At 38.5% G+C, this 22,361-nt stretch overlaps 1 protein-coding gene across 1 annotated transcript in view; it reads left to right on the forward strand.

Moving 5' to 3' along the window:
- The first annotated feature begins 1,042 nt into the window (after positions 1–1,042).
- Positions 1,043–22,361, forward strand: part of INSC (INSC spindle orientation adaptor protein) — a 141,320-nt gene continuing 120,001 nt past the window's right edge. The window contains exons 1-2 of the mRNA XM_088145989.1: positions 1,043–1,319; positions 3,134–3,265. Of these exons, the coding sequence (XP_088002115.1) occupies positions 3,242–3,265 (24 nt within the window). The 5' untranslated portion in view covers positions 1,043–1,319; positions 3,134–3,241. The remainder of the gene's footprint in view (positions 1,320–3,133; positions 3,266–22,361) is intronic.

The following is a 22,361-nucleotide window of genomic DNA, read 5'->3' on the forward strand; positions in this document are numbered from 1 at the left end:
CATATACCTTGATATGTTGATATGTGAAGGGATCAGAGTATATTTGTTTTATTTTGAACTGGTTTTTTTTTTTTAATACTAAGTGAACTCTAAGATTCATTTTAAGCAATGTCAAGTGCCTTTGGAAAAGAAAGTGATTTAGCTCTGAGCTTCCTGTAATAATAGCCAGTTATTACAGATGTAATAAGTCCCACAATATTCGTTAGGACTCACTAAAAACATAGAGTCCTTTTGTAGACAGAACAACCTGAAAGAGTGGAAGGAAGACTATGACAGGCAATCAAGTGCTTCCAATGTCCTGCCACTTTGCTCCAGCCAAGTTGGATAGGACATTTGATGGACATTTGTTTCTTTTTTGGACTTTAATCGTCAAATGGTGTTTAGCAGGAAAGCTTCAACTTGATGTAGTCAGTGAGCATGTTTTGGAGGAGTAGAAAAGAATCAGGGGATTCCAATCCAATAAAATAAGGGAGCACTCTTCCTCCCATTTGAGAATATAAAGAGTGACAATATCACTGGTGGAAACATTACCAGTGCTGCTCCTGCACATTTGCATTTTGTTTTCCAAGTCCAGAAGTTTAGTATACTAGACAAATGGTGATGGCTAAGCTATCACAGATCAGATTCTGTTTCGTTAGTTCTGAATGTTTCCCAAATGCCTTCTTCCCATACAAAATATATTAGGAAGATATACAGGTTTTTATGTTTGTGCATATAAATTTGCCAAGAATATAATTTTAAACAAACTGAAGTTTAAGCTATACGTCACAGTTATGTAAATTACAGTTGCAATTACAGATTTTTCAAGTATATCACAAGTGTCTTTTTTTTTTTTTAGCAATGAGTTCCAGACTTTCTATTGGCTTTTGCAAATAACTGCATTTTAACTTATCTTGCTCTTTAAAAATGCTCAGTCCTTTTTCTCTGGGCTGGTTTAACCTTACCAGAGCTTTTAATTACATTTCTCCTCCTCTAACTGACCACCATAAAAATTCAGGCCCTTGCCACAAATCTGTAAAAATGTTTCCACTGCAATGGGAGACAAAAATAGAATGATTCCATGTCTTTTTGGATTCATGCCTAGATGAAACTATGCAGTGTTTGACTGACAGGAGGATGTAGCCTTTACTGAAAGCCATTTCTTTTAAAATACCCTGCATTTAGTCTTCAAGAATCTTCAAGCAAGTGTCTGAAGAAGGGGGTTTACCCTGGCTGGTGGCTGTTTTCATCTGTTGCTTCTGCTTGACCTTTTCTGATTTATCATTCGTTTGTTTTGGCTTTCCCGTACTCCTGGAACATACCAGCATTTTCTTACTTGGGTGAGCATTTTCTTACTTGGCTTTCTTTAAAAATGTACAGCTGGAAAATGTACAAACATCCTTTAGTAATTTGGCTGTAAAGCTGCACTTCTGGACTACAATAGCTCTTCTAAAAGTGTATCTTTCTATTGTTCCCCAGCTTTGTCAGCAATAACATACGCTTAAGTCCAGCCAAACAGCAGAAATCAGTTGTAAGAGTTGTTACGAAAAGTTTTGATTGAGGATTCTCTAGAGTCTTCCACTTTACAGCTGCTCTGTGCACTCTCAACATCTGCCCAGGCTCCGATGGCATAAAAAGCCTCACAAAGCTAATTGAGGGATTAGGAGAGCAAAGAAAACATAATCTTTCCAGATGAGCTGCAGAAGGAAAAATGAAATAAAAGAAAGGGGAAGTGTCATCAACAGTCATAGTTTCTTATTTTGCTGTTTTAGGATTTAATACAAATCTTCCAAGTAAAGTTTCAGAAATCTAATAACTAGTTCAGTTAAGGTTAACAATCTTTTCAAAATGCTGTTAACTATTATGAACCAATTCTGTCCCTTCCTGCCTTTCGAAATACTTATCACTATCGGAATAGTATTGGAATAGATTGCCATATGATTTTTCAAAAGCTTTTGTAACTTATTTTTCTGTATTTTTATTTTTCTGATAAAGGTCTTTAAAATCTGCTTGTTTTTACATGACTTTTATTGTAACTTTATTAACAAGAAGAAGAAAAAAAATCTGTTTTTGAAGTACTATATGTGGTGAATTCTTATGAAGGGGTCAAGTGAATCAAACAGCAGAATGTATTATTCTTTGGAAGAGAATAACCATCAGTGCCATCTTACTTACCTTAATATAAGTAAGTAAGTGAGTTTATGTTCTCACCAACTGTTTGAAGAGAATACAGAAATGCAAATGTGTGAACAGGATATGTGTTAAGTGGGAAATGTCATCATGTGTATGGATGATAAAGAGCTTTGAATGTGTATGTGGGAAAATAAGGTGGAAATGTGCAGAGAGAAAAAAAATATCCCATACAATTCACATCTGTAAATTTTGATGGAATTTTATACTTCTCAACCCTAGTTTCATCTCTTTCCAGTGCTTCATCCTTTAGCCAAATTTAATGGCATACCAGATGATCAGAAAAGTAAGCGGGGTCACTTGAGTTTACCTGTGGTCTGATAATAGTTTGATACATTATTTCTCTAACAAATCCTTAGCAGAGAAGAGAGTAATTATAGTCAAGTGCCTGTTTTTTGTTTTTGTTTTTCCCAAATAAGTGTTTAACATCCCATGCAGCTAACTCCTTAGAAAAGAGGAACTTGAAAATGATGACTGTGGGAGTTACAATTTCAAAACCTCAGAGAACATCCATTTTTTTTTCTTTCTAGATCTATTCAGACATTCAGTCTGAATATGGGGGAGCAAAATATGTGTTGAGGGCAGGGCAAGCAGCTTCTCTATGGCCAACGTCCCTCTGTGTTCCAACCTTGGATCCTCCAATGACAGGTCAGAAAGGTCATTCAGTGAAGATCAGCCTCAAACACTAAACCATTCTGACTTTACTCCTTGAATCTACAGAAGTGTTTTTAAAGAAGGAAAGTAAGCAAGTATTCCACACAAGTCCGGTCCAAAATGCTGAATGTCTATTTTGTTTTAATTTTCTCTTTTGTCCAGCCCCCCTGTTTTAATTCCTCCCCAGTTAATTTGCCCCTCTGTTATTTGAGCCAAAGGTTGAAGGGGGGACCCTTCCACTCTTCCTATCCAAGAGAAGTGTCTGATCCAATCCAGTTCTTTCTTTTCTCCCACTTCTTTATTCACCTAGCAGTGCTACCTGCTGAAAAAACTCTATTAAGATGGCAAGGGCTTGGCTTTGTTGAAGAATAGCAGAAGACCTGGTAGCAGATCTTCAGAGGAGTGGCAGAGAGCCAGCATGAGCTACAGTGCCCAGCGGATGGTGAGATCTCCATAGTCCTAATCCAGATGTATCTAGAGTATGGGAAAGAACTGTGCAGCAGCAAAGGCTAGACAAGAGGAAATAGGCATGTGTGATCACATCCTATCTGCTACCTGAGACAGTGCTCAGTATCTTTTGAGACTCCACCTGAGTTATCTGTAATATATATCTAGGCTCACTAGCAAACTTCTTTATGCATATGTTTTCTTCCTGTTATGCACAGCTAATTGTAGAAATGAGATTATTTTGCTATCTACTTTGTCTTCTTTGAGTAGAATTCAACTTCTATTGGTTTTTATGGGTGCATACATGTAGTTTTGGCAACAATAGGGAAGTGGTATGTATGTGTGTGTGCATGTGTGTATTTAGGGAGTTTGTTCCAGTGCAGGAGAGTGATGAAGGAGAAGGCCCTTTCCTGTTTGCTTAACTGAAACCCCCCGAAATTGGGAACATCTTTAGCAGGCTTTGCCTTCTAACTTTATTACCTGAGTAGGTACATACCAGCCCTGTTTCCAGTCAACTACAAATCTCCTTACTGGTGGTCCTGGGAGCCCATAGTTGCACTAAATGGGGGAAAAAAGGAAAACCACCACCGTTTGGGAATAGAGTCTCCACCCATTGGCTCCAGGAAGTCCCAGAGACAGCAGTGGCAAGGCATTGCTTGCCCCCTTGGTCAGGAAATTAGCAGTAAGTCTGGTTTGCGTGCTGCAGCCAATCCATCTTTGGGAAGTGTATTCTATGTTCCCAAAGCTTAGCAGTGACTTCTCTTCTGGATTTTCTTGCTTTTTCAGTCATTCTTTCCCTCCAATTCTTTTTCTTTAAAGATAAGGTACGCAAAACAAATCAGCTGACTGTCATCTGCTGGGGGTAAAGATAAAAATCTGCAAGATGGTGGGCACAGTGTCATGACTGGAGCCCCATCCCTTTGTAAGTGCATGTGATATCAACACATGTACCAAAGGGGTGGGCTTCAATCATGATGCTTGTGGATTTTGATCTCTTGTAGATTTTGATATCTCTTGCAGACGTTGCTGTGACTAGGCTCAGATGTTTCCACAACCTGACTACTGAATTTAATGTTATATATGCATTTAGGGTTAAATTCCACCATTTTGGTGTTCCCACAAGACATTAAGCCCCCCCCCCCTTCACCAAGTTAAGTGTGTTGTGGAACAAGGTCACTGAGATATGAACCTCAGCTAAAAAGGTGTGTGTGTGTGTGTGTTTTAAGTATGTGTAAAACCAATTATGTGGAGCTTCAAAGCTTTAAACCATTGTCTTGAACTGTGCCTGGAAAATAACTGGCAGCTATCTGTGATTTTTCAATATATTCCAGGGATCATGCAGTAGCTAAACTACAATTAAAACTTCTGAATTTTCTTAAAGGGGTATTTCAAATAAAGCACATCTTGCTGTAGTCTAATCATGTAACTGAGCTATAGATGTGTGTTGCCAGGTTTGCCTTGCTCCAGAAGGCTTGCAGCCAGAACAGTTATGGAAAGATACCTCTTGCCACTTTCTGGAAGCCCAAAAAGACAGCTGAGCTTCAAGAGGCCCTCTCAAATGTGCGCTTTTATTTTCAGCAGGAGTGCGGCCCTGCCTAGAATAGGCTGAAACCAGAGTTCCTTGTCTGGCTTCCTACTGACCAACATGAGCTCTATCTCTACATGAGTTGGATGCAATGTAAGCTTGCATATACTCATCCAGTCCATTATCAAACTTAAACTCTGATTATGGTGCTCAACTAGATGGCAAAGCAGAGTAGACCCGAGTGTTGTTAGCATACTGGTGATGTCTCATTCTAGATAATTTGCTCTCATGGCTTTTTGTAGATCATGGGTAAAAATTCCTTTTAGGCCAAAGGCTGCACTTTTTAAAAAGTTCCTGTGATGCTATGGTCATGTGATAACCTTTTTAGAGGGAGCTCAGATAAAACTTCAGGTTGTCTCCCCATTTTGGAGGTTTGGAGTGTTTTTAAAAGCCAAGTAAGTTTAATAAACATAACAAAGGATTAATGGACCTGTTGTTTTTTTCCTACAAAAAAAAAAGCATAGAAAATTGCCAAATAAACTAATGTAATCTTTACATGAGAGCCAGTTTGGTGCAGAGGTGAAAGCACCAGGCTAGAAACCAGGAGACCATGAGTTCTAGTCCCTCCTTAGGCATGAAGCCAGCTGGGTGACCTTGGGCCAGTCACACTCTCTCAGCCTTAGGAAGGAGGCAATGGCAAACCACTCCTGAAAAACCTTGCCAAGAAAACTGCAGGGACTTGTCCAGGCAGTCTCTGAGAATTGGATATGATTGAACAGATAGGTTAAAAAAAAAAAAACTTTACATGAATGTTGCTAAATTTTGGCAATATAATGTTGGGTGCTCTGGGAACTAGAAAAAAGAAAGAGGGGGCTACATGTGGACTGTGGGCCAAATGTGCCATATAATGCAGGATGATCAATGGCATTTGGAAGTGACAATGAGATACTGGAGAATTAATAGAGCTACACCATTCCCTTTCATTTCTAAATACAGGTCACCTAACATCCCATCTCAGTTCTACAGGCTGGCTGAAAGCCCAGTTGAAATAAGTCCAGATAAGCAGTATTTTCCAAATGCACCCTCTTGTTCACTGCAGCCTGGATAAATCATACTGGAAAGTGATTTGGGGTTATAACTTTTTTTCCAGTATTAGTACTGCTACTAGGGATATAATTTCAGACCCCCCCCCCAACTATAATCTATTAGAAGCTTAAAAGTACAACTAAATTATGCTAAATAAGTGTGTTGTGGCATTACTCTTATCTATATTATTCTGCTTTCTACCGATCAGAGAGTGAGTAGTACTAACCCATCAGCTTCACTATAAAATTCAAAAGGTCACATTAGTATATCCCAGTTCTTTCTTCTGGCTGCCGTATAGCTGCATATTTGACTGTATGGATCTTGTCTGCATCTGTCATGACTGCATAATTTGGTTCCTTACTAGACCGCAACACATTTTTATGAGAAACAATTGCTATATTGTTTGAGTTCTAGAGAGTAGGTTGCTAAATAACGGCAATGAATCGTGCTATGACATTTTCAAATTTTCAAATGAAAAACAGTAGGGCTTTTTAGATGCTGAAATGTGCAAGGGATATAGCTGATGTTGGTAACAAAAGTAGAATTGAGATTTCAGTTTATTTGAGATTGCAGAAAAATATTCCATTGTAGGTTTCCATAGCTACATGTGGTAACCTGTACAATAACCAGCTATGTCCATGGATATAGGCTGTCCTCTGTTCAGAGAAATTCTTTTTCTCCTAATTACAAGAGGAAGCAAAATGAAACACATAACAAATGTGGAATGATTCTAATAGCTTGACTATGCTCGCTCGCTTAGCAAACAATAACTTGGAGTGTATCTACAGTATACGAGAACCCAGGTTGCTCATATGTTATTTATGGGATTTATCTGGGGGAAGAGCAGTAAATGGAACTCATGCCCACTACCGGGCAATATAACATGAGTTACACAGACATATTTCTTCCCCTCTGATCTGAAAGAATGATCAGACACTCAGGGACAGTGCTCTGGTCATGTTCCACCTCCGAGGTGCATGGAGTAGGACATGCTACTTGTTCTGTGGAGAGCACATTATGAATTGAATGGGGCTAAAATTTGCATTTACACTGGAGTCACTGGATAGACATTCCTGCTCCAATTAGTGTCTTGGGGAGGAGATGGTGTCCTGACCCAGAAATTAGAGATGGCAATACATGAATTTCTTTGCTGGTAATGTAACAATGGTTGAATCACTGGGTACAGATGACCTACATGACAGCAGAGATGGGCAGGCTGCAGAACCCCTCTTCCAAGCATCAGACTTAAGCATTCATAGCCCCCTCTAAAGGGTCTTCCAGTTGTGCAGTTGAAATAAAGAGATGCAGTTGCTGCTGAAGGCTGCTTTCTCTCTTTCTCTCTCTGTAAAAGGGAAAGTATGGGAATACAGTTTAAAAGTAAGGAAAGGGAGGAGGTCAGGAAAACAAATTGTTTAAATATTAATGATTCACTTATTTAACAATGATTAATAATGACTGATTGAAGGGAATGGCTTGCTCTAGTCGGGGAGCATCAAGGAAATCGATGCCTTGCTTTTTAAAAATTCATTGTCCACTGTGATAAACTGTACCAAACTTCTCCAATATGAAGAACACCCAATTCTTAAGTGTAATTAACATTAACAATTAATGAATATAATTAACATTATTAAGTAAGGTGGCAAAATAAAAAGATGGGAATGGAAGGGTAGAGTAATAGACTCAAATGATGGCGGAGTGGAATCAAGGAAATAGATTATTAGGCATCAGGTTGTGTCTTCACTGTCCTTCCCATTGTTCCACCAGCCTCATCTATTTCTGAGAGTGTGAATCTCAGTACTTTACAGGAGACTGAATGTGGCCTTGAAAACAGAATAAGCTTGTTCACTTGTAGGAAGCTTGGAGCCCTCTGGCTGTTTTAGTCGGCGGCTCCCACAAGCCTTTGTGGCTGAGAGGCAGAAAGGGGCAGAGGTCTAAATCATCTGAAAGGTCCCAGGCTGCTGCCCTTGCCCCACAGCCTTTAACCAAGATTAAGATGTAAGCAGCAGATTGTCTAACAAAAAGGGCACTGATTGCTAAAATTATCCGTTTTATCAGAATATTGGGAAGAAGTTGACTGCTTTTTTTGTTTCTTTTTTTTTAAAAGGGGTGAATTAAAAAAATCGCAGGCGTTTTTAGCTTATAATCTATTTTCTTTTTAGCGGAAACCGTATGTGCCATATTTTAAATGTGCATGTTTTTATCATTTACTGCCTTCACTTCTATTTTTGGTGGAAAGTTGGCATTTAAATATAATCAATGTTAGCTCAAACCTTAGTATTAGCGTGGCTTCTGCAAAGGGAGTTCTTATCAAGTTTTTAGAGATTATTATTGAAATTCTTCCATAAATATCTCCAAAGCAGCTGATGTGTGTGCGCGTGTGTATGTATGTATATATGCATTTATTTAATTATTTCTGACAGGGTCAGCAAGATGTCAATGTTCTAGAGGAGATCTGGTATACATTATAAATGTAGATTAGAGAAAGACTTGACAACATGCCTTATGCTGGTTTCTGAGCCAACACAGCTATTAGAGAAGAAGAGACCAACCTGTTTTAGAGGAACAGACAGGAGAGGACAGACCGTTCTAGACTTTTGCATGATATCAATTATTCACTGTGATGAAATTCCAAGCACTTTCAAAGGGGCTTCCAAACTGTGTGAAGACGAAGAGAGGGAGAGGGAGAGGGAGAGGAAGAGGAAGAGATCTTTAGGGTTAGGGTTATTTCAACAACAAAAAAATAGCACATATCAGTTAAACATTTTTCTACTTGTAATTTATGTTCATAGGAAGTTCAGAAAGGGTGAACTTGTAGCCCATTACACAATGAAGCTGTTATATTTTAAACAGGTAAAATATTAGGAAAGAAAGAAATACAAAGCCCTAATATTTTATCTTGGCAAATCTAGCAAACAAGAAGCTATTAAAACTATCCTCGTTTTTGTGTCTCTTTTCATCTCTTTCCCATCTCATCATTTACTTCCCTGGTTTCTCTGACCTGCACCTTTTGTGACTTGCTCATTGGAATCCTCTAGGGAGGATCACTATCAGGTCTAATAAGCTTGCTGTTACTTTACACCAAGCGGAGAGCAAATGTTTCATCTGTTAAATTGGCAAATAGAAAACATTTTTGCCTTATCCTCATTATTCTTCTGACGGAAAAAATGGCTTTTGCTCTCTTGTGGCAGGACAGCAGATAAAATGGATTTGATGTCTTGGTTTGGAGTGCCTTGAAATTACAACAGGCTTATGTAAGATTTTTCTCATTTCTTATTTAGCGGTTTGTACTGACATACGATCAGATGAATGTACTTGCTTGGTCCGATTGCAATGCAGGATATAAGTCCTGATGCTCGTAAAGCTGTAAGGCTTGTCTGTAGCATGTAAGAAGATTGCTCTAAACTGGATCTCTGGAAGAAAATATTAGATTAGGAACTGCACTAGATTTCCAGGCTGTTTGTCTGTTTGGGGGGCAGTTTTCTCAGGGTTTCTTTTTCATTGGCCTGAGTGCTGACAGACATAGGTCTATAATTCTGTAGTATCAGGGTTTTCCCCCTCTACTTTAAAGTATCTGTAACAGTATACATGTCACCACACTTTCTCTAGTTTCATATGGCAATGACACTCTAATTTTCTATTTTTTTCCTACTTACAAAATTTATAAAAATATAATTTTTTATATTTATAAAATAGAAATATATTTCTATTTTAATAAAAAAAAAGTATAGAATGTAGTAAGATTCTTTTTCATGGACTAGACAGAAATACCATTTCAAGTTTTAAGAAGAGCAAATGTGTTTTCCTATGTGCATGCAAGGTTCAAAAGCCTGGTTTTACTCTTTCCCAGAAGAAATTGCAGTTATATGTAGTCGTACAATCATGTGACATAATTATTTGCTTTGTCCTCCTGACAGAGACCATAGGCTGCTTCACCTGCTTTCTGCAGCCCTTCTCAGGGTCTGCTCTGCAGGAGCTGGGTAGGGAATCTGCTGGAGGGAGAGAAATTCTCCCCTTAGATATGTATGTAAAAAGTCCCATTGGATGTCAATCCAGGAAGGGGACCGTCCCCACACATTCCACACTTCAATGCTTCAAAACATACTTAGGAATCGCGATGGATCCCTTTTCTGAGATGTTTGAAAAGGAAGGAATAAATAGCATGATAAAAAAGGTATTATGATGAATTCCATGTAGCTCTCAGACATAAACCAGTTAAAAATAAAACGTCCACTATACATTTAGATTTTTAAAAGAATGTCAACAAAGAATAAGAGAAAATGTGTGTGTGTGTGTGTGTGTGTGTGTATAAGGGCATCCTCCCTGAAGTCCATATAGTCCTAACCCTTTTAGGAGGACCTGAAAGATCCAGTTCTTTCCACAGCTGCTAGGCTGGGACAATAGTGAACCTGCTAAATGGTGTGTATTTTGAATTTGTCTTTGTCCCTAACACGGTTGCTTGGATTGTTGTAATACTTCTTTTTCATATCTCTTCTTTTAAACCCTCTATTGCTTGGCAAGTGGGCAGTCTTAAAAATTGAACTAATAAATTAAAAAAAAAATTGAACTAGTGGACAGATTTGGAGAGAAGTGATAGACTAGAAGAGGGCCAGAACACTCCCATCTCCTCTATATCTTTCCAAATTCCCCTTTACCTAGAACAGTGTTTCTTAAACTTTTTGTTCTCAGGACCTCTTCCCATTTTTAAAAAATGTGGAGGACCCCAAAAGAGCTTTTGTTTGCATGGGTTATATCTATCAGTATTTACTGTATTAAAAAATTGACACATTCATATAATATTCATTTATATAAATCATGTAAAAATAATATTAAATGCATTAGATATTAACATAAATAAAATACTTTTTCATGAAAAAAACTATATTTGTAACAAATTAAAAATAATGAGAAGAGTGACATTGTTTTACATTTTTGCAAATGTCTTCAATATCTGGCAAATAATTTTGATTTTGCAGACCCTTGAGAGTGTCTTGGGGGATCCCCAGGGGTCCTCAGATCACATTTTAAGAAACACTGATGTATAAGCTGCTCTTGACTAGTATAGGAGATAGCTTATTTATTTTATTTATTTAAACATTATATTCTGCCCCCTCTCACTGATTTTTCTATATGACTTAAAGTCTCCTTTAAGTTCTTTGGCAACAATATTGAAGACAGCGGACAAGTCACTTCATGGCTTATCTCATAAATGGCAACTCAGCCCAGGTGGCAAGAAATCTGGGAGGAAGCATTTCAAATGCTTCAATGCTTCAAGAGATTCCACTTTAATTAACTATCAACATGGGTGCAAAATTCCTCTTAAGAGTTTCCAAGATCTTTTATGTACCTCCAAGAAGCCTTAAAGAGACCTTCCTGAAACTGTGTAGTTCTCGCTCGCCCAGCTGCATGGGGCTTGATGGATGGATTGCAAACATCCATATAGAATAAAACAAACCATTACAAACCACCAGCATAAAAGCACTCTAAAAAACTCTACAAAGCTTGTCAAAATGAAATGTTGAAGCACTTTCTTAAACTGTAACAAGGGAAAGGGCTGCTTCAACTTCAAGTCCTGCCATTGAAAAAGCAGAACTGGCTGTTAACGGTAATGAGCTGAAAGTATAAGAGTGCAGGACAGATTATATCAGGGTAAATAGCCCTGGATATAATATATGCACCAAGTCATTAGATGTCTCGCATGTATCATTAGATTCTTAGAGCCCAGTCCTTAAAATCTTCATTAGATTGCATAAGTTTGTATGACATATTCCTTGAAGGTTTTTGGAAGATATTCTCAGTTGAAGTTCATCAAGCCCCCATCACCATCTGAATTTAGCAAAAACTCTCAAGACTCCATTATTTTTATGGCTTTCTCACAAGCTTTGTTTTTATAGCATTGACAGTGGTTTTGCTGTTTTTATACTTTTGGGAGATGGATGAGTAGGATGTCTATGTTACTCTTGTCCCAAGCTTTTAGTAAATCTAGTATTTATTCTTTGCATTGCTTTATTTCATGAGCCACGTTATTATCCTTAAAAAAAAACCCACTATTTCAAATAAATAAATAATTTGAATTTATTAATTAATTGAAATCCATGAAATAATCAATTTTCCATAAAATAATCAATAAAAATACATTTATTAGCCTATTTGCCCCCTGAAATTAGTATTTATTCACCTAATATGACAGCATTATTTTCATACTTTGTCATCATGTTTTTCTTTATCTAAAACTGTTTTCCTCCAGACTGATCTCTCTTCTAAGTGATACCAATGGTGATAATAGCTTTCTTATTGCAACAAGAAAATTGTTTGGTGCAATTACAGCTAATACTTAAAAGCCACACTTACAAAAATAACTGCATACAGAATAACAGCAATGTAATTATTAGCCCATACCATTAATTGATGCAATATTCCGCCAAGTGTGCTTGAAGCTATAAACACTAGCTGCATTTAGTCTAATCTCATGGAAAGCAGATCAAGCAATTATTTCATGAATCAAATTGCTTCCTCTAGAAACGGTTTTGCATAGTCTCTTTGAGTACCCATTTATGTAACTGTGTGCTGAAAAAGGCTCTATAACTCTTTTGCTCTGAAGACTTACTTGGTTCCCCCCCACCCCATAAATCCATTTTCACATTTAACTAGTACTAAAAGCAGCTAGAAATAAGTGAGAATAAGACATCCCTCTCCTTTTTTCGAAAGCTAATATATTTTTTGGAAAAATGAATATGGTTTAGAAGTGTGTTCAGGATTTATAATATAATAATTAATCTAATTATTTAATATAATATAATACATAATATAATAAATATAATATAATATAATATAATATAATATAATATAATATAATATAATATAAATATCTTTATAAGAACAGGGTAATTGCTGTTCTTCCAATAGGATTAAAGAATGTATTTTTTCACACAACAAAAAGTTAAACCATGGAATTGGTTACCTCAAGATATTATCACGATAATCAAGTTGGAGGGTTTTACAGACAGATGAGATGTGGCAGGTAGGGCTACCAGTGGCTGCTAGACAGAGGGGGTATGTTGCGCTCTTAGGACTGGGCTACCTGACAGGGAGAATGCTATGCTGTGGTCTCCTTGATGGGCTGATCCTTGGCAGCCGAGTGGAAGGTAACTCTGAATAGAGCCAGGCCCCAGCATAGGGTCCAGGGAAGAGCCAAGCCCCACAAGCTTGAGTCCAGAGTCCTCCTACTTTGGTCCAGATCATTTGGCACACCATCCAAACCTATGGGAATGCAGGGTCAAATACCAGAAGACTGATATAAAGTGCCAGATTCAGGGCAATACTCTATGGGAGTAGTGTCTTGTTCTAGCCCTGTATTTTGAGTGAAATGGAAACATGGCCTTGAGCTGTGGTGGAGACTTGAGTAAAAGACTCCCTTGGAACAGCCCAAACAGTGCTGGAAACAATGTCTTTTGCATTTGCCTATCACACGCCAAGGATCAATACACTTCTGAGGTTTAGCCTGATCTTGGACTGGACACTTTGCTTAATGCTCTGGATTTAACAATAATGCCATGGCCATTTGGAATTCTGGGTTGGGCTCTCCTTGTTGTAATTGTCTTGTATGTCCATGCCTTTGGCTTGTTTGATCATGCACTTTTGCTTGGGACTCCTGGGATAAGACATGTTAGAGTCATTCATGCCCTATTTATGGGCTTTTATCTGGTTGGACACGATAAGAACAGAATACTAGAATTGACTTTCTTATATTTCTTATTTAGAAGATGTGGTTAACTGGCAAGTGCTGCAGATGACTGTACTCTGTCTGAACCTTTTTCTGTTAGACACAACAGCCACCTGGATCATTTCGTACATCTTTTCTTAATCCTTTTTTCAATCTCCATAAATAATGGTTCTCCGAATGGAACTCAGATACTTGCTAATTGCATGTTTAATAGTTAGCTAGCAAGCAGCATTAGCATGCAGTGAAATGGAAAAGGCCTGATGACCTTGGACCAGTAAAATACAATGAGACCATATGCTAACAGCTTCTTACTAGACCTCACTGGCTCTGGCAAATGGCTAAATCATTATTCATTTTTCATGCTGGTACCAGGCAGAACTCTGGAACAGATGGTGTGTGAGCACTGAGGAAAGAATGCATTGCTTGGCAGAAGCCAGCATGGATTTATCACAATCAGTCTGATCAAGGGACCAGTTTAGTTGGCCATGGGAATATGGTAGACATGGTATGCTTTGACTTCAGTAAAGCATTTGACAAAAACTCCCATGAGTTCTAGTAGAGAAGACAATAATATTGGGCTGGGCCATGCAACCACCAGTTAGATGCATCACTGGTTGCGTATATATCAATGGGTGTACTTCAAGATGGAAGAAAGCATTGAGTGGTATACCACAGGGGTCTGTTCTAGGAACTGTGCTGTACAACATAGTTATAAATGATTTGGATGGTTATCAGATTTGAAGACAACACAGAGAGAAGAGGAAACACTCAAAAGACAAAGGTTTAGGAGGATCTTGACAAGTTGGAACAATGGCCAGATAATTTTTAAGTGGGATAAATGCAAAGTCCTCCATCTGAGGAGAAAAAAAAAATTGAAGGTATGAGTATAGGATGGGGAAAGTCATCTTGGGAAGCTGTACACGCTAAAAGGTTTTGAGTTTGTCTCAAGCTGAACTTCAGCCAATAGTGTGATGCAGCTGCAAATAAAGCAAATGCAATCCTAGATTGCATCAACAGAAGTACAGCATCAAGATCAAGAGAAATAATCATTTCTCTCTATTATGCATTGGTCAGACCAGAGCTAGAATACTGCACCCAGTTTTGTGCATTACATTTTAGGAATGATGTCAAACTGGACTAGGTCCAGAGGACAGCAACCAAGATGATATAGGGCCCGGAAGGGGGAAAAAACATTATAAGGAATTGTTGGAAGCATTGAGTATGTTTAATCTGGAGAAGACTGGGGGCACGATCACTGTTTTCAAGTTATGTAGGGGATATGGTAGACTTCTTCTGAGTTGTTCCAAAAAGCAAGACAAGAAACAATGGCTTAAATGATAAGGCTGTCAACTGGGCATCACAAAGAAATTCTTAATGGTAAGAGCTCTTCAGCGATGAAACGTACTGTCTGGGGAAGTAGTATACTCTTCTTTGTTGGAAGCATTTAAATAGAGGCCAGATAACATTTCTCAGGAGATGTAATAGTATGTGGGAAAGTCCTTGGGAGACAGGGCAAAGAGATGCTGCCCAGGGAACGGTCAGATAAGAGGGGGCATAGCCTGCAGCTGCATTATGGGTAGAGAAAGAAACTTGGAAAGGAACTTCCCTAACTTCTCAGGCTGTAAAAGAAATGGTGGGAGAATTGTACTTTCAGACTTGCAAGATTTTGTTAATGTAGCCTTACAATAAAGTAGAATTAGGTCATCAGATCATGTTTCCTGTCTGGTCTACCTGGGAAGGCTGACAGAGAGAGAAAGAGAAATATTTGACCTATGTTTTAATATTAGATCAGTGGGACTCAAACTGTTCTCTATGGAATGAAATCACATAGTATTTTATTGATTCCAAGGTGGTGGAAGAAGGCTTGGTAGAAAAGCAAATTGTGACTTTATTGTAGTGATACAGTCCTTCTTTTCTTATGCTCTCTGGAAATTTTAATAAAATAGTAAGCATTACTCATGGTAAAACTTCAAGATATTTTTTCATGATTCATCCAATCAACACAAGAGCAATTTGTAGGCAGAATCTCAAGAATGTTATAGGACAAACTAAATTTTTCTGAGAAACTCAGAAAGGAACTTCCCTAACTTATCAGGCTGTAAAAGAGATAGTGGGAGAATTGTATTTTCAGACTTGCAAGATTCTGTTAATGTAGCTTTACAATAAAATAGAATTAGCTTCTGTGGTCATATTTCCTATCTGGTCTACCTGGTAAGGCTGACAGGAGTGCCATAGTTTTGGATTCTTACATTAAGCAGGAGGTTGGATTAGATGATCTCCAAGATCCCTTCCAACCCTTCTCTTCTATGATGATCCTCAGATTCCTCACCAATAAGTATTTTTCCCTACAGCCATTTCTCATGGACAATCTTGCCAGAGGGTAAGGCCTCTGTGGTGTGTTTAGAGCACTTTGTAGATGAAGGTCTTGGAATCTGTGGGTCCAGATGGTTTGTTTGGTTGGTTGGTTGGTTGGTTGGCTTGAGGAAAGGCAAAGCTGAAGTAGCCCTAGCTCGTGCCAACTCATGGGCATCACCTAAAAAGCCTCTGCCAGGATAAAATGGTAGCCTTTATGTTTAAATTCACACTGTTTAAAAACCGTAAGTTTTGCTTTTCACAATTCAGTCTGCAGCACATACATAGACATCTACCATCACTCTCCTTCCTTTCAGGATAAGCTATATTATGCAAAACACAGGAAAAATAGATAATTTCTTTGCTTTACTAATTCATGGGTTAGGGAAAAAAAGGAAATAAAGTTAACTGAAGTCGGCATTCACGTACCACTATGTACCTTTATGTCGTTGCAGAGCATCCTTGCTTCTATTATATTCATATACTGATTTAACCATTGACTTTTGCTCTTTCAACCTCTTACTGCTCCCTTTCTCAGAACTCATCAGCTTCCTCTAACCACAGTTTTCTTGGTCTTCCCTTCCCTTTCCTTTCCACCCATCCACTCTTTCTTCATGTATTTGTTTTGTGATACAATCTTCATTCATTGTATCACAAAACAAATACATGAATACGGCTGGGGAATTCTGGGAGTTGAAGTCCACACATCTTAAAGTTGCCAAGCTTGAGGAACCCTGGGCTATAGTGAGGAAGCATCACAATACCTGTATCTGGTTTATTTTGGGGAGAATGGGATGAACTTGCACAGATGGTAGGTCCTCAACTGGACATTAACCAGGTCACATTTCAGCTGAATCTTTGGAAAGGTTTCACAGCAATGTGCATTTTTGAAATATTCCCCCAGAACTTCTTTTTAATTCAGCGGGCATATCTACACTGCCTGAAAAATGACCTGTATTGAGTATGGAACCCCAACTGCACCTGGAAGGCAGAAACGGAAAACTGTGTCTTTTATTCACTTCCGATCCACTGCAGATACAACCTTCTCCTGTATTTTTCTGCTCTGAAAGTAGCATTTTTCTGCCTCTCTGAAAGTAGTGTTTTCTGGCTTGTGCTGGCTCAAGTAAAAATAATAAATAAAAAAAAAGTTTCTGGTGGAGATCAACCAAAGACATTCTGCATATCAAAGAAGTGTAACAACCATGAAGCCCCTACGAAATGTCAACAAATGTCAACTGCAGCAGCTGCAGATCTTCTTGAGAAGAAGCTGGGAAAATGTAAAGAAGGGTCTGTTATTGTAAAGCTGGTCGCTGCACTGCATACATGTACATTTGGGTGTTTCAACTTTATATACATAAAATTAATGTAACTTTGCATACATATATATTTTATGTGTGTCTGTATGTATACACACACACACTTCCAGACACACCAGAGAGAGAAAGCGAGAGTGTATCCATATTTCCAGTAAGATCCTGGCCTAGAAAAATTGGCAATTGTCCAATCAGGGGCCACAGTAGCTGGTAGTCTGGGCTGAACATCTGCCCACTTGCTGCCAAAGCATTCCAGTCTGGACAACATTTTTGTAAAAGTCCAGCTGGCACCAACACAGGACAGAAGCAACTTAATGGTCCAGAGCCTTCAAATGGTCAGTAAAGAGCCTCAATTGTCTGCAACCGATGCAGAAAGTGCGGTATTCCAATTTAACAACAAATGCTTTAAAAACTATTTAAAAAGCAAGCTCTTACTTTTCTACTTGCTTTTCCAGGGTGCCGGGCTTGGCATGGCACTGAAAAAAAGTCCATTCATTTGCTGTCATTGAAAGGAGATTTTCTTGAAGCCCGGGGGTTGGCGGGATTGCCAGCAAACTAAACCCTGACATTCATTATGGCAGAACTCAGCTGGGTCAGGGTTTAGTTTGCTGGCAATCCTTTACGGTGGTTCTCTTGCTGAGTTAGCAGAGGCAGCAGCAGCAAGCTGGCCCAGTGAGAGAGAAGGCCACAGAAATAGGCAGGCCACAAAGCTTATCTGGGCTGCAAAATCCAGATGTTCATTAGCCGGCAGGAACAGGCATAAAGAAAACCCTCTTTGCTGCAAACTGGTGGTTGTCTGGATTTTTGCAGCCCAGTGATGCCTATCCCTGTTGTCCAGTACTCTGAAAAAGGCCTATTAATTCAGAAGAATCAGGAGGCCTCTCTCAGGCCTCTCTCAAATCTAGAAATATATATCCAAAATGTCCAAGGTCTCTTTTTCACAATGCTTCAAGGGCCTGATTCAGCTGTCTGTATGGAGCTATTGCTCTAGCTACAGATCTGCACCCCCCCCCGAAGGTCTGTCCAATTCTACATGTGTGAGCTAAAATCTGATGGAGGTTCTTGCATTTCAATTCCATGATCGCAGCCAATGCTTAGTGGACTGCAGCCTTCATCTGTAGACTAACCCCATGTGGTTGGTAATGGCAGGGCCAGACCACGTGTTCCCTGTGCAGGGCTGAGCTTAAGATCTGTCTTCCACATGCTATGAACCACTACCCAGTTCACAAAATCTAAGAACCTATAAGCTGGGAATTGAAATCCTTCGTAAGCCAAACCCAGTGCCTTGTGGATACCCCAGGAGATACTTTTAAACATCTCTCCAGTTTTTCAAAGGAGGGTGTATAGGAAGGAGTGCAATATGCTAGCTTCACAGTAATCTAAATTCCAACCATAATTTCTGTATGATGGCCCACCACATAATCATTATGTTTAAAAATATATAATCTTAAGGCTGGATCCTACGTTTCTTTTTGGTTTGCGGGCATTGGATATTCTGTATGGGTGTATCTCACATGCAAAATCCTCTTCATCTGGAAGGACTCTTAGGTCAATTTTATACCTAGAAATATAAAAATATGGATGAATATTTTCAAATAACACTTTGACTTAAATCTGCTTCCTAGAGGAAGATGGCTTTTTGCTAAAATCAGGTTGCCTTTAAAAAAAAAAAAAACTGGCTTTAAGAACAAGTCCTTTTAGTCAAGCTTGTGTGAATGGGGCTTTGATGTACGTATGTTGGATATACACATATTGAAGAGTACTTCTATTCCACTCGGTAATGTAGATGTAGAAGGCTCAGCGGTGCTATCGTATTTGCCTTCTCAGTGCAATCATGATACTACTGTTCATAGTTTTGTCCCTTAAAACCAGGAGATTTTACACAAAACTATTCTAATCTCTGAAAGTGCCAGGCAAAAAGTAAAAGATGTTCAGACTGAAGTTGAATGTTTTAAAATATCAAATATCAAATGGACGAGTAACTTTCATTCTTAATTTAGCAATGGATTTTTGTAAATACGTTTTATTTTACAATATTGATCAAAAAGATTTCTCCAGCCTTGGATAAATGACTTACTGCCGTTCTGGAACTTCAAACGAAATTGGAATTTGTGCAATTACAATAAATAAATGGAACTACATTTTCTTTAGTTTTCTTTGTTCTGTTGCAGACAGATACACTCCGGTTTTAAATTGACCACTCTAGGCTATGCAACAAATTGCAGCATAGAAATCTGGGATGCAACTTACAGCTACTTAATATTTTTTTCTTTCCCCTTCCCACATCAAGCTTCTTGTGCTCTAACTTTATATTCTATTTTTTAATTCCTAGGGTTGGCCCTAATTGATGGGGTGTGCATTTTCAATCAATGTGATAGAATAGTCACATTAATTAATTAAATTTAATTATTAATTTAATTTATTAAATTTATATGCCACCTGACTCCCAGTGACTCTGGGCAACAGTTGTCCATCTGGCCCTTTCCTTCAATTAGGGAACTTGGATTGGATCTTGGTCAGGACTGTCATTGACTTTTTTGTCTGATGTAAGCAGATTTTCAATAGTGCTTATGTTGTTTTAAAGTGATTTCATAGCACAGCTATTTTTAGATTATATTCTGTTTTTATTGCCTGCATGAGTATCTTTTAACTAATCCTGTGTTACTGATATGGTAAGTTGTACAAATTCTACCTATGCTTGCATATTTCTGAGAATTTACCGTTTATGTAATAAGGGGCCTAGTGGCTTATTTATGCATGTTGAAGTGGAAGGGAAATGTTGACTACACTGGCTTATAACATTGTCATAGAGCTACCCATGGAGTTTACGTGATGTGGGGTCCAGTGCCATTCCCAATGGGCAGCCCTACAAATGTGATCGAGGAGGTAGGTTGGAGTAGTTATATACTGCAACAATAATTGTCTATCTGTTGGCTTCCAGACCTTTGTTAGAACTGATATGGAATAAGCTAGAGGTTTCTGAACAGCAGCAGAGTAAATCTGTTCAAGATGGCAACAAGGTTGTAATGTATCTGAATCTTTGAGAACTCCTGGGTATGCTATACAAGTTCTTTTTACAACCATAACTCTGACAACACTTAAAAACCTGAGGCCCTTCAGAAGTTTTTAGTGCCTCACAAATGGTTACAGTTGGCTTTAGAAATCAGTCATTTAAACAATAATAATAATAGCACACTTTCTAATAGAATATCCTATTGTCATTATGGAAGCAACTAGGCGAGACTTCTAATAAATTATTCATTGCTGTTTATATTCTGGCGTAATGTCACTAACAGTGAATGTGAAAGATATAATTGGATCAGGAAGGAAGGAAGGATGGAAGGAAGGAATTGGGAGAGGCTTTATGGAACCAGGGTATTCCCCCCCCCCCACTTTTCTCCTAATGGTATAGCATTTGAACTGTATAGGAAGCTAGTGATTCCAGAGTTATTTAGGACCTGTTGCTCTAAACATTTTGGTTTCTGTGGAGTCCTTGGGGTTCTCTGAGGTTGGTTCTTTTCCTGTAAACGTTTCGTTACCCGGCTAGGTAACATCTTCAGTGCTAGAATGGAATGGGGTTTGCTTCTGTTTATAATAGAAAAGAAAACAAAAGACCAGAACATCTCACCAGCAATCATCACCCAGATAAGCAGAGATTAACACCAGGCATACAATCAAGCAGTAAACAATACCCTAATCAAGGAACTACCAGAGGAAAAAATAAAACAAAACAAAACCCCCATCAACACTGGTAGGGCATGCCACTGTATATAAACAGAGAGTTTAAGAACCAGGTGGCAGCTGTGGCAAGGAGCACCATTTTGTGCTCTAGTTACAACTTTTCCTGGAGCAGGAGGTACTACTCACAGATACTCATGCCTTGGTCACCTCTCATTTAGATATACTGAACATGGCTTGAAGACCACTCAGAAGTTACAGCTAGTCCAGACAGCCCTGGATTAACCATTAAGCAAAATCAGCACATGCTTAGGGCACCAAGGAAAGTGGGGGAGGCAGCAGTTTCCCCCCCTTAGCAATCATGCTCTTAACTTTTTTACTGCCAACTTGACTTTAGTTGAATTTTTTGTAATTGTCCTTATCTGCCATGTTCAACTTTAATCTGCATTGTTAACCATTTTATTTAAAAATGCATCAAAAATCTGAAAATTTGCATTTTTCTGTTGCCCTAGTTATAGATAAATAAATTGCTGATACTGCTTACTGCTATTTAGTGTTAAATTAAAAAAAAAGTTTATATTTAATATAGTTGTGGGGTCTGGTCTGGGGGATGGCCTGGAAGAAATCTGAATTTTTAAACTCATTATTTTATGTTCAGCACGTATTGAGTCTTAATGTCTTAATTAAGCAATAGAAGGGCCGAGGGGCACCATTGTTGGGCTGGGCTTAGGATGTCAGTTGGTCTTAATCCTGAGTCCAGAATGCAGCAGCCCAAGCAATTATAGGCACATTGCAATTTGCCCATATGACACCTCTATTCCAAGAGCTGCACTGGTTACCACTTTGCTTCCAGGTGCAATTCAAGGTGCTGGTTGTCATCTTTAAAGCCATGGCTGCCTTTGAGATCTCCTTCTTCTAATTGTCTCTACCTGTACAATGAGATCAGGTGAAAAGGCTCCTTTCAGGTCCTTCACTTAGATCATGTCACCTCCAGGGACCTCAGAGGCAGGTCTTTTCAATTGTTGTCCCTTTCTTTGAAGCAGCATTCCTCCTGAGATCCATATGCCCCAAACATATTGGGCTTTAGAAAGGGAATTAACACCTGGATTTTCCAGCAGGTCTTGAGAACAGATATATTATGAAGTATTGCCCTTGGAATGTGGCATTCTGCTTTGACTTTGTTTATGGCTGTGGCACAGCATTGGAATCTGTTTGTTACTTGTTTGATTTTTTTTGGGGGGGGGATATTTTTTGGGGGATATATCTGGTTTTACAGAATAGGGTATGTAAACTACTCAGAGTCAGTTATGATTGGAGAGGTATACAAACCTACTAAAAGAAAGGAAAAGTGTCTGCCACCTTTCCATGCTACCTTGCTTTTTTAAATACATGACTAGAATTGAGTAGGGACATGTCT

The sequence above is a fragment of the Python bivittatus genome, unplaced genomic scaffold, assembly GCF_059951505.1.
Source record: "Python bivittatus isolate LINGU-HERP-01145 unplaced genomic scaffold, Pbiv_v1 ctg000480_np1212, whole genome shotgun sequence".
Lineage (NCBI taxonomy): Eukaryota > Metazoa > Chordata > Lepidosauria > Squamata > Pythonidae > Python > Python bivittatus.